The sequence below is a fragment of the Solanum tuberosum genome, unplaced genomic scaffold (assembly GCF_000226075.1).
Source record: "Solanum tuberosum cultivar DM 1-3 516 R44 unplaced genomic scaffold, SolTub_3.0 scf00048, whole genome shotgun sequence".
Lineage (NCBI taxonomy): Eukaryota > Viridiplantae > Streptophyta > Magnoliopsida > Solanales > Solanaceae > Solanum > Solanum tuberosum.
In genome coordinates this window covers 549,134-561,963 of record NW_006238976.1, presented here as the reverse complement: position 1 = coordinate 561,963, position 12,830 = coordinate 549,134, and the positions used below count along the sequence as shown (strand labels likewise).

The 12,830-nt window shown below is 29.2% G+C and overlaps 1 protein-coding gene across 1 annotated transcript; it reads right to left on the bottom strand.

The window, feature by feature from the left end:
• Window positions 1-16: 16 nt before the first annotated feature.
• Window positions 17-3,173, bottom strand: LOC102601905 (signal recognition particle 19 kDa protein). The gene is made up of 4 exons (XM_006343757.2): window positions 3,058-3,173; window positions 2,720-2,907; window positions 1,337-1,436; window positions 17-383 (listed from the first exon to the last, which is right to left on the bottom strand). Exons 2-4 carry the CDS (start codon window positions 2,894-2,896, stop codon window positions 253-255), a joined length of 408 nt encoding a protein of 135 aa, XP_006343819.1. The 5' UTR covers window positions 2,897-2,907; window positions 3,058-3,173; the 3' UTR covers window positions 17-252.
• Window positions 3,174-12,830: the final 9,657 nt, after the last annotated feature.

The following is a 12,830-nucleotide window of genomic DNA, read 5'->3' as shown; positions in this document are numbered from 1 at the left end:
TGGATAAAAGCATATGTAGAAGTAATCAGAAGCAACTATTAACAATCAAGAGCTAAGTTTAGGCCGAAAAAATAACAAAAATGTCTAGATCGATGATACAAATATGGGACATTCTTCGATACCTCATACAACCTCTCTCTTCTTTGCAGCATCTCTCAAATCAAGTAAAAAAGAAAGGACTAAAATATTCCGAGATAAATAGATCTAAGATCTCTAAACAGTTTGAAGAAATTGAAATGTTGCCTCCTGAAACTATCTCTTCTTTCTACCTCCCTTGCCAGACTTTGAAGAACCAGCTGCAGAAGAGGCTGCAGGCTCCTGCTTCTTAGTCCTATTAGGATGTCTTCGAACCAACTCTGCGACATTGATCATCAGCTGTTTCCCTGCAATATACAACCCTAGAAAGTTAGTGCGTGTTTCAATAATTAAGCTTTAGAAAGGAAAACAAGTTATAGGAGGTTGACTAAAACCCCACACATGCACAAAGCCTCATATACTAGAGACTTATAAACCAAAAAGAATCATGAAGAAAAACCAAGTCGCTGAAAAAAAAAACATGTACAAGTGTGTATGGTGCTCAACTGAATCCATCCAAAAATAATCTATACTAGTAGTAGTTGCTTGGATACTCCTCCTTCACAGCCATATTTAGAACATTACATCAAAAGAAGTAAGAAAGCATTCCCTATTCCTCGCATGAAAAACAGTCTAGCAAGATCTCTTTTTTAAAAGTAAAAGTGTAAGACTTAAAGGAACTTTAACCTTCGAGAATCTCCTTTCTTATGGGTAAATAACATATTGTATAAGATAGTTGCACAAAGCCAGTACAGCCTTGGAGAATTTTACAGAGACAAATTAAAGTGTTGGAATGACTGCGACCAAATAGAGATTGCGGATATAGAGGATTCATTTACTCCCACTAGTTTGGGATTGAAGCATAGTATGTCTCTTCTTTGTTGTCAACGAACATTTTGATGATGCAGTATATTTCAATTACACTACGTAGAGTGGCCCACGATAACATCAACTAAGAATGGTGGCTATAGCTTCATAAAAATGGTAGAGAACAATTTTAGGTTATAGATAAATGGTATTCACTTCCATTTGAAATATTTAGCATTATCACCCATATGACTTTTTTCCACAGTGCAAGAACATAGACAATTTTCCATATAAATCAAACAAGCTCATTGTTTAAAGCTTAAAAGAGAGTAATCAAAGTATGAAGTCACTCAACATGTTATGAAACTATAGTGCTTTGCAAAAAGCTTTAAGAAAATAGAGGATAGAATAATGCCCAAAAGGAGGGTGGGGTGGGTGGTGAAGATTTTCTTACGTGAAGGAATGACAGGATTGTAAGGGGTTCCATCTTCCCGCTTCAGCAAAACTCTCACTCTTCCTCTTTGCATGAAATCCCGTGGATATGCCTTATCAAGCTGCAACAACAGATTCAGAAAATAACTATAAGCAAAAAAAAATCAATCTTATATGTTCAGTGATTCAATAGTTCAGACATTAATAGAAACAATACAGCTCGCAAATTGTCATCTTTGTTTTTTAAGGCACATCATGTCCTTAAGAGACTTACGGATGCTGCAGACATCACCACAATTAATTTACTTTGCACAAGTACACTTTGTTTTTAAACAGCTTACCACTGATTTAAGGCACATCACGTCCTTAAGAGACTTAAATATGCTGCAGACATCACCGCAATTAACTTATTTTGCACAAGTACAATTTGTCTTTAAACAGCTTACCACCTATTTCATTGGGAGCAATTAAATAAAAATACAACATTCTATTCAGAAATTTGCTCCTACAAGTAAATATTAACCCAACCAATCACACAGTGATAAACGCCGTTACCAAAGTTCAGGAGATCTGGAGAACCTAGAAAGAGTGGTCGATCCCAGCTGTTATTCAAAATTCTAATCCCTGCACATTTCTTTACCCCCCATATTTCTTTATCTTTTGTTGCCCTAAAGAAAAGAAAAACGAAATACAATGAAACCAAAGGATTCATATATATGATATTAACAAGTTGGGAACTTGGGATGAGGACTTAGTTGTTGTTACTACACTTGCATTAATTACGTTGTTTGCCATAATCTGATTATTCTTTCTTTAATGACAATGGTATCTATCACAACTTGAGTGCACCTCGACTAATTCCTACCGGCTGCCTCCCAACAACACAAGTAAGCCTTAAACAGATGGGAAAAAATCACCCTAGTATTTTTTTCTTTGCTGGAATTTGAATCTGAAACATGGTTCTCCCCCACTTCATTGAAAGCCACGCATCTAGGCCACACCCTTGGGTAGTTAGTGCCCATAGTCTGATTATTCTAGATAGGTTTCTGTATGTTGTGAAGAAATGCGAGACTTAAGGAGTCTACGGAGCTCAACACAGCACTAATTTGCCTTTAAAGATGAACTATTTTAGCATTCCAATGAAATGAGCCTGCTTACAGCAGATAAATACAGACATTTATATCGATGACCTAACTATTTTGGGATCAATGCATAGTTGAGTCTTTGTTATACATATATCTTATCTTTCCCTATTATATAAGGTCAGGTACAAGTTCAAACTACATATACATAATCATAAATGATAAATATATAATCTTTGAATCAAGCAAAGCAAAAAAATTGAAAAAACAAACCAAAATATAATCTTAGAAACAAGCAAAGCAAAAACTGCAAAAAACCAAACCTCAATTGCACAAGGAATTTTGAGGAAATTGCAGCAATCACTAATCTCAGTACAAGTAGGGTTTTCACAAGCTTTCGTCACACAAATTCTTCTTCCTTCCGCTATCGTCTTTTTTGAATTTATATAAACTGGATACAGTATGTTCCACTTCTTGATGTTCTTAATTTCACCATCCATAATTAAGATCTCTACAAAACCCAAAAAAAAAAATTAAAAAATTCAATCGATCGAAAAAAATAACTCTTAATCATGACAGAAAATTCTCACAAAAACAAGTAAATTAAACTATGATTGCAATCAAATTTAACGTAAATCGATTAAAATGAGCAAAAATGTACCTTGATTAACGAGAAAAATGAAGATTGAAACGGTTGATCCGATCGAATGAGAAAGGGGATATGCAGAATTTCGGGTTTTGTTGGTATGTTGAAGACAGTTTGATTGGGCTGGGTTTTTTTTTGGGCTTTTTAGAGATGATTATGGGCTTTTTTTGTATTTAAGTCCAGTTCTTCTATTTGAAATGTACTCCAACATGGTTATTTGTACTTTTGTCTGTATTTTGTGTTGGTCTTTAATTTTTATTCCTCAACGAGTTGACGTAAATAACTTTTTCGTGGAACATAAGTGTATATATTTGCATCATAATATTACGCATGTAATGACCTTGCTAGGCATAAGTTTGATTTCAAAAAGTAAAAATAAAGATCAGCTCATTTGAAGGGGAAATGTGCGATGAGATGCTCAACATTGCTTATGGGATATGAGTAGGGAAATTTCACAAATAGCCAATTGTAAGTCTATGTGATTGAAAATAGTTATAGACATGAAATTTAAAATTTTAATGGTGAAACTCGTTGATATTGTCGTGAGATTTCACTTGTGAAATTTGAAGCTTCATGATAACGTGTATTCCTTTTCGTTCATTTGATTTAATTTCACTTCTTAACAGAAATTATATTTCACATAATTAACTCTAGTATATGGAAATCAGAGTTGCATATTAATTATTACAATCTTTCGTTTTACTTAGATAGAGGAGAGATTATATCTCACCATAAGTCTTTTTCTTTTGAGTTCCAATGATTTACCCTCTTTACGGTACAATATCGTTGGAGTTTTCAAACTCATCAAGTCAAGTCATCGTTAAGGTTCTAATTCAGAAAATACAATTTGAATTATGATCTCTTGACCTTTTCAAGGTGTCCTTTTGGAGGTACTATTTTGTGTGTATGCATAAAAGCAAAAAAGTTTCTTTTAGTATTTTTTATTTAAACAATATTTGTTAATTCAAATTGAATCAATAATAACCATTATGATATAGTTAAATATCTTTATCATTACTAACAATCATTTGTGTAAAATAATAAAGGGTCAAGTACCCATTCGAGTCCTTCAAAATTGTGTTTGCAATTTGTTGGTTTTAAGTTCTAACACTCAACTTGTCGCATATTTGGACAAATTAAGTAGGTTGAACACTTGAACCAACTCCCACTAATTAAAGGAGTTTCTATCCGATCACCAATATTCATTTTCTGTTTCGATTAATTCAAATTCTCGAAACTCAATATCGAGATTTTTTATCAGATATTCTTTCAACAAGCTATATGTTCAATCATCAAGGCTTTTACGAAATTCCAAATTTCTCCTCTTTTAACTTTTGGGTATTTCAAATGTGGAAATCGTTTAAATAACACACATCCTATTGATATTATGTTGCGCTAATAGATGAGTGTGATATGTCATCATAATATACTCATAATTCAATTCATTCAACTCAAATTCAAAAAGATTATGCATGTGAGATATGCTTTATGGATCGAACAATCTTTTTAGAAGCCTATTTCATTTTTAAGATTATAAACTCAGATTTTTACGAATAATATTATAGATATATTTCTAAATAATCTGATACTTTGTTTTTATTTTTAAAAAAAGTATCACACTATATATAATAAATTTTACTTTTAATTATTGTCATTGTTTCATAAACTCAGCCGCCAACTCCACTTTGTCATAAGACTCATGATTAACATAATTAGAAAAATGAAGATTCATAATCGACCACCCTTTTTACAAATAAATATGTTTGACTATAAAATTATATTCTGTCAAAAAAAAAAGCCAGCTTTCATAATAATAATAATAATAATAATAATAATGTGTCAAGTGATGTGGTGACGCACTTTTAAAAGTTTAACCACTTTGATTAATTATTTATAATTAACAGCCGACTTCTCTAAGATTGCTTGATCTTTTTTTTTTTTAGAATTAATTAAATTATATAGATCTTGATGTAAACTATAAAATTGTACTTACGAAATAAACAATACATGTGCCAAAATAAATATGAGAAAATTACTCAAAGACATTAAATCCTTATATATTTGGTTGATCAAAATATTTCTTTTAGAAAAATAAGTTTCTTAAAAATCAGGAAAATGACTTTTCTAATGAAAACATAGAAAACAAGTTTCATACGTGACATTTCAATTTTTTGTTCTTCTTCCCATCCCTTTATTCCTCCCTCCCTCGGCCTTTGAATCCCCACTCCCGCTCAGTTTATCCCATATTATTTTGCTACATTATATATATACATTATTGAGATAATATTTTCTAATTATTTATAAAACACTGAAAAAATAAATATATTTCTATGAAGATATTTTTCTTCATACCAAACACACCCTAAAAAAATTAAAATACATCGCAATCATTGAGAAAAAAATGATATCATGTTTTAGGAATTTATTTAATAGTCAAGTTGAGATATATATTGGTATAGTATATATAATAATACGTATAGATAAGCATGGATTGTATAGACTTCTTCAATGAAAGCAAAATATTAATATGAACTAAGAGTTCCAAAATAAAGGGAGCTAGGGAGAAATTAAATTAAACAACATATAATATTATTTAATTTGGGGATTGTTTAAATAGTATGTTTTCTTCAGGAAGAAGTCATAAGAAGAATTTAATTTTTATTTTGATTTCTCAAAGTAGTTGGATGCCAATTTGACAACCATCAAATTTGATTCTTTTATAAATTCTTTAAAATCAAATTTTAAAAAAAAGATTCTTTTATGGAAGATATATATTCTACCCCTACTTCTTGGTGGTCCTCCGATTGGTTGAAGTATATAAAATAGAATAATATGTATATAAAATAGTTACATGTAATATATAAAATAATTTACACTACTATTTTATATTATTTTGTATACTACTATCTATTACTTCTTGATTATGTTTTAACATAACTATTTTATTACTATGTTTTTTTTTATGTACTTGATATTGTTACTATGTTTTAGTTAAGTCGAAGGTCTATATATAAAAAATAATCAACTCTCTATTTTCACGAAGTAGGGGTTGACTGCATACACATTATTCTTCTCAAACTACACTTCTGAAATTACATTGAGCATGTTATTTACGTTGTTTATATATTGAATTTTAAAGAAGAGAAAACGAAATAAAAAACGTCAAATTGCTATGCCCACTAACCCACTGTTATTTACACCACGTCTTTTTTTGTGAAAATATATTCACATTGCTTTATCAATTTCTTAAAAATTTCTGTAGCATGATCTTGTTAAATATTTTTTAGCTATATAATATCGTCGTGCCTACTTGTTAATTTATATTCATTTTGGATCGAAGTTGGAACATATCTTGATTAAGTATTATAATTTATTTTATACATTTTAGCAAATTTTATTCTGAAAAAGACGAAATCAGTGCATTTTAGTCTTAATTTGGATATAAAAAATAGTTTTGTAACTATCGTGATACTTGATAAAGTCTAGCAAATTTTTCTTTACAAATTAAAAGATATTTAAGTAATTTAATTTGATGCATGCAATTAAGTAAAAGTTGATCGACTATTCATGAAATTATTCCAAATCGAATGCCTAATGCAAAATATTACTAATTGCAAATACTAATGCAAGTCTTAGCTGATACTTTTATTCGTAAAATCAATAGAGATATATATAAACTGACTCGATCATAGTAGTTAAATTTTTAAAAAAAAAACATTGCAAAGTCTTTTCTTATACTTCATAGAACTTGTCTTGTCTCAAATGATATATTCCTTTCAATCATAAATGGTTATGCTAAGAATCAAAATCTCCAATTTTTCTGATTAATAAGCAAAACACCAATATATAATAAGAAATACTATTGCAAGAGATATTGTAGTCAAATATTATTATTTTTGTTATTATAATTGTGAATTTGATCTTAAGTTATAGACAAAAAATCTAGAGACACATATTTTGTGGTCCTATTGTGTTTTTGGCAATTATCATATATGTCTTAAGTTCCCAAAACAAGACAAATAATTGGTGGTAGGCCTCCTTTTTGGAAAGTAAATTTGAAAATGACAAATAAGTTGTCCGTATAAACTGGAAATTATGTCATGGACAACTAATTTTTGTTGTACAATGTGCAAATTGCAATAAGAGCACATAATAAATTAAAGAAAAAAAAGGGGACATAATACTGTTATCAATGAAAATAGTCAAGAGGCCACAATGAAGAATACATGAATGACTATGATGCATGGATTGGATAAAGAGGAAGTAAATAAATCAGTAGTATAATTAAGGACAAAGCTATAATCTTATATACGAATTCCGAGATCAATAATTTTTATTTAGACTCTACATTTATATCAGAAAATATCATTATATGTGTAAATATCTAATTGCGAGCTCAATAACTAAATTCAATGGCAAATTCATACTAACCCATAATTAAGCTTCAAATCATAATTCTACTTCTGATAATATTTCATTTGTTTTAATTTGACTGATAGTTTAACTCGGGACGATATTTAAGAAATTATTAAACAGTTTATATTGCCTATTTATGTTTGTGTGACTATAACAGTTTCTCATTAAAAACATATAAAAATGTGTCGTACTTTTTTAAATGAATGAACAAGAATAGTATCTTGAGGAAAATTGAAATATATAAGAAAAGGCTAAATATTTTATGAAAAATGAGAATCCTTGAAGTAGAAAAAATGAAAAGATAAGAGAAACGAGGAAATCAGATATCTTTGAACACAACTATATGGTGCATGGTATCGATAGAAGGAGAGGGTTTATTCCTCAAACACGAAGGCCGCCAATATTGAATACTATGAATTTCATGAATTATCTCGTAATAAAATCAGTTGTTGTTGAATGTTGATATCTCCTTCTCAATCGATTTCAACCATCTAATTTTTCATATTCATTGTACAACATTATTTATTATTTCCCTGTTATGTACTCTAATTCATATCACACATAATTTGCTAACTTTGCAAATGTGTCATCCACCTTGACTTCTTGGCTAATTTCATTTTAATTTATAACAAACAAATTAAAGTGGAATATAATCTACATATTAACCTCTCTTATTATAATTTTTAATCTTTTTGGCCACTGTGGAAACATAGTAATTAATTAACTTACTGTCACTATAATGCTCACAACACTTTCTTCTTAATTTGTATGTATTATTAGAATTATTTCTAATTTTAAAAGATTATATATGCTAGTGAACTTTAATTTCATAATTAGTCAATATTTTTCAGCTAAAGAAAGTGATTACTTTCTTATCTAAATTTCACCAGTTGAGTTTTCATTCAATTAATTAATTAATTAGCTTACTGGTGGAGAAGGGGAGGCTTCAACTGTAAATGGCCACAACATAATTATTTTTGGAATTTAACTGGAAATTTCGTGCTTCTAGAAAGTACGTAAGAAGAAAATTGGAAGGTAGTCCAATAAAGATAACATTTCATTACCAACCTCGATTGTACGTGCAGTAATGAGATTGTTTCATTCTTAATCAGAGGTTTTAACTTTGAGTTTTGAGGGTGTTAGGTGTTTAAAATTCTTTGATAAAAACTTTATGTTATATACAAGATGTTTTTTTTATTTGTCATGTATATTTAGAGAGATTATGATTTTTCTTTCTATCCAAAATGAGATCATTACCATCAACACCTTTTTCACACCCCTCGAATCAGTATATTCTTTTATATAGGGTTTTGCCATTTAATTTGAAGCGTGACATACAAGAATCGAGAGCATATTTATAATATCCGAATGGTTAAAGGCCCAACATCTAACAAATCTGCCCTTGATATTATATTAAATTAAACCTCAAAGGAAGAAATATTGTTCAAATCTGATATGATTCTCATGAACAAATATGAAAAAGAAAGATATATCATAATATAATTAAAATATATTTAATTATAAAAAAAAATCATTTTTTTTTATATTTATACATAGAGGCATCGATGTGTGCTACTCTTATGTACTAGTACTACTATAAAAAATCTAAAGTTTATAAGGATAAGGGTGTCCATTCCTTATCGAGAATGGGCTACACAGATAATAAGTTTTTGGTTTGTTGTAATTAAATGACAAAATAAAAAGGGACAATTTTATTTAGTTGAAGATGATGTAACCTCTTTTTCAAGTTTCAACAAGTTTGTGATTAATCTCCACTCTTCCTCAAATAGTATTTTTTATATTAACAAATGTTTTTCACCTTTTTATACATCACATAACATGTTAATTTGTTTATTTATATTGGCTTCTTTTTATTCTTTTTGTCTTTTATCTCCACTGATTTGCAATGAGTAATGATACACCTTTCGATCGTAATTCAGGAACGAAATCAAAAATTTCGTTAGTGATATTTATAAATTTTAATATATATAATATAATTTTTGATAAATAATAATTCAATTAATCACCTTTTTAACTTTATGTGATAAATTAACTATTTATTGCATTTTAAATTTTCTCTTATTTTAGATTTTCTCTTATAAGTTATACGATATAAATATCTTTAAATAAATAAAGTATCTAATTTAATCATGACAACAAGGCTTAAATTTCATTCTCTTTTTTTTTTTTAAAAAAACATTTTATATTTGATATTTGTAATAAATTTAATTTATATAGCGTAAGGTTCATTAAAAAGAAAAATATATTGTTAGATAATTTTAATCTCGACTAGGTCATAGCTAACTAGCTAGTACTTATATATGTAACTTTTTTAGAGACTCCCAAATATTGAAACAACTCTCCTCAATTGTGATTTTAATATTATATATAAGAAACTCGATGTTATAAAATATGAGAGAAACAATTTAAATACTTGTTTCTATTTTATCCTTTATGTATTATTAAAATTATTTATGTGATCTGATAACTTTTAATTTTATCGATCTTCTAAATGAATAGATACAAGTAGCAAGAAGTTGAATTTATTAAGGAAAAGTCACTTTCTTTTACATGGATTAATACTACTTAGGGTGCTAAAATTGAACAAGAGGCAAGTTGCAGAAGGATTAATGTTAGCTAAACAAACTTTAATCATCAATTAATTTTTCTAATTATTAAAGATGAATTCTTTCAACATCCATGGACCCATTATACATAATTAAAAAAAATACTTCCAAAAGATACACTTTATGTAAGCAACCAATTAGCTTTATAAACCGATTTCTAGTATACTCTAAAATTAAAAAAATACAAAAATTAGATTTATATTTGCTCCACATGATTGAGGCAGGCACTTAATTAATATAAATTTTTATTTAATCCATTATTATGATGGTGTTGCAAGAAGGGTGCAATTTTGACAAATTTAACCTTGCCCAATAATAATTTTCAGTACAAAAAAAAGATTATTAGTGGGTATTATCGTCAATTGAATTTTTAAAAAACGTAGTAGAAGTTAATCACCATCCATTAGCACTTAAGACAAATAAAGTAAGTTTAACGCTTTTTAACAAAATCAATTAAAACAAATCATTTCCTTAATCTAATGTTAATTAAGGGATCTACGACAGATTCCACTCATGATTTCATTAATTTTCTCGTCACTTGCTATTTTTTAAAATAAAGATTTAATTTAGAAATAAAAAATATATAAAAAAATATTAGTCATATGTTTGGATTTTACTGATTCAATAAATGTAAAGCTCATCAACTTTGTTTAAGATAAAATAAAAAATAAAATAAAAAGTTATTTACTTATTTGGCCACAAGCGGATCTAGTGAATAACTTATGGTTTATATGAATCAGTAGTTTTTGACTCGGATCGATCATGTATTTATATTAAAATTTTACTGAATAAGTATAAATTATACATTTCAAACTCTATAATTTCAATAGTGTTGCGATGTGATTCTGAATTCACACTCATAAAGTTTAATTTTGGATTCATCTCTAACCATGACTAGGTAAATAAAAACGAAAGAAAAATTTGTTGAAGAAAAATACATGTAAGCATAAACATTTTTCCAATGTGATAGGCAAATGAGGTTCGACAAGTTTTTTCATGGATCAATTTAGGCTATATATTTAGTCTAAATCAGTCAAACATTGTGCGGGTCATATACGATGAATCAATGAATTGACGGGTCATAATTTACATGTCCAAATTTAAATGAATTGGACATATTATATTATCATAAGCAAATTTTACTACCCATAATTATAATTAATTGACAAATAGAATATTGTACCTAAAGACCAAAATGAATATGTAATCCACGAATGACAAACTATACATGATACGAAAAAGTAGGTGAAGGAGAATTTCAACATAAATATTTCATTCCATAAAGTGAAGGGGAAAGGGAAAAAGAATAGGGAAAAGAGATTAGAATATATTCGATGGCCTCCAAAAGAAGAAATTGGAAAAATATAAAGTCACCAATAAAAAAGGTAAGATAATACTTCAAAAAATTCTAGATTTTGTAAAATGTAGAATTTATGTTATCATATGGACCCTCCCCTTTGTATTTTTTTTTTTTTAAATAAATTCATTTGATATTCTATATATATTTCAAATTCTGACTAATTTGATTTTGTATCGTAGAAGATATTAAAGGAATACTATTTTGATTTTGTATCACATAAGATATTAAACAAAAATTGATTCAATTTCACATTGCATAAAATATTACTAAAAGAAACACCCTCTATTAAAATATTTATATTTTTAGATGTAGAACATGAAACTTATAGTTAAGTGTAGAATAACCTATTCATTACACGATTTCGCTAATCTTTGTATCTCTTTTAATTCATGTATTTATGGTTTTATCGTTTATTTTGATCTATAACTTTATAAATATATGATCTTTTTTCTTTGTTTCTGTTGTAAGAAATTAAATAAAAATGAGAATTATTGAAAAATAAATGTACGACGTTAAATTTTTAATATACTATAAAAAAATCTGTCACGCCCTGAGCCTACACCCTGGGCGGGACCGGCACTCGAAGACCATTTCTGGCCCCAAGCGAACCCTTGGCCTGGCTTTCTTAACTCAGCGGAAACCTACTCAACAGAATAACTCAATGCCATGCAAAGACATAAACAACTTAGATGATACATATCTGGCCAAAAAGGCGACTCGAGTCTCAAAATAGAATATTTACATATATACATAGCTAAGAGACTCAATTCTAACTGACTGACTGTCTATGAAGCCTCTAACATACTGAGATGGATGTTGGGACAGTCCCCGCAACATCCTAACAAAATAAAACTAGAAACACAAAATAACCGAGTCCTCCGGAAAGCAAGGAGGCTCACCACTGACTCTGGAGTGCTCAGCTGGATCAACGACGTGCAGGAGGTTGATCCGGGGTACCTGTGTCTGCATCGTCATAAGATGCAGGCCAACTGGCATCAGTACATTGAATGTACGAGTATGCGAGCTGGGAAGCTAACCACAATTAAAGCTTGGAAAGAGTACACGAGGACACTTACCTTGGCTCTGTTCAACTCATGAATAACTGAACTCAATATATAAAGCAATAAGACACATGCGATATATAAAGCTTGTAAAACTCTTAAAACATGACGAAAAATCATATTTATAATATCATGAAAATATCATGCTTCCTCTCAAGGTCTACTTGTGCAATGCATGAATGAAGTCCCATACCCCCATCCATACTAAGCAGAACCCTCGAGGAACCATGCTCTTTCTACTGTGGGAGCTTCTCTAACCGACAAACCACCACTACGAATATGAGTGGTGATACAACGTTTTACCTCACGTTGCCCGAGGACCAT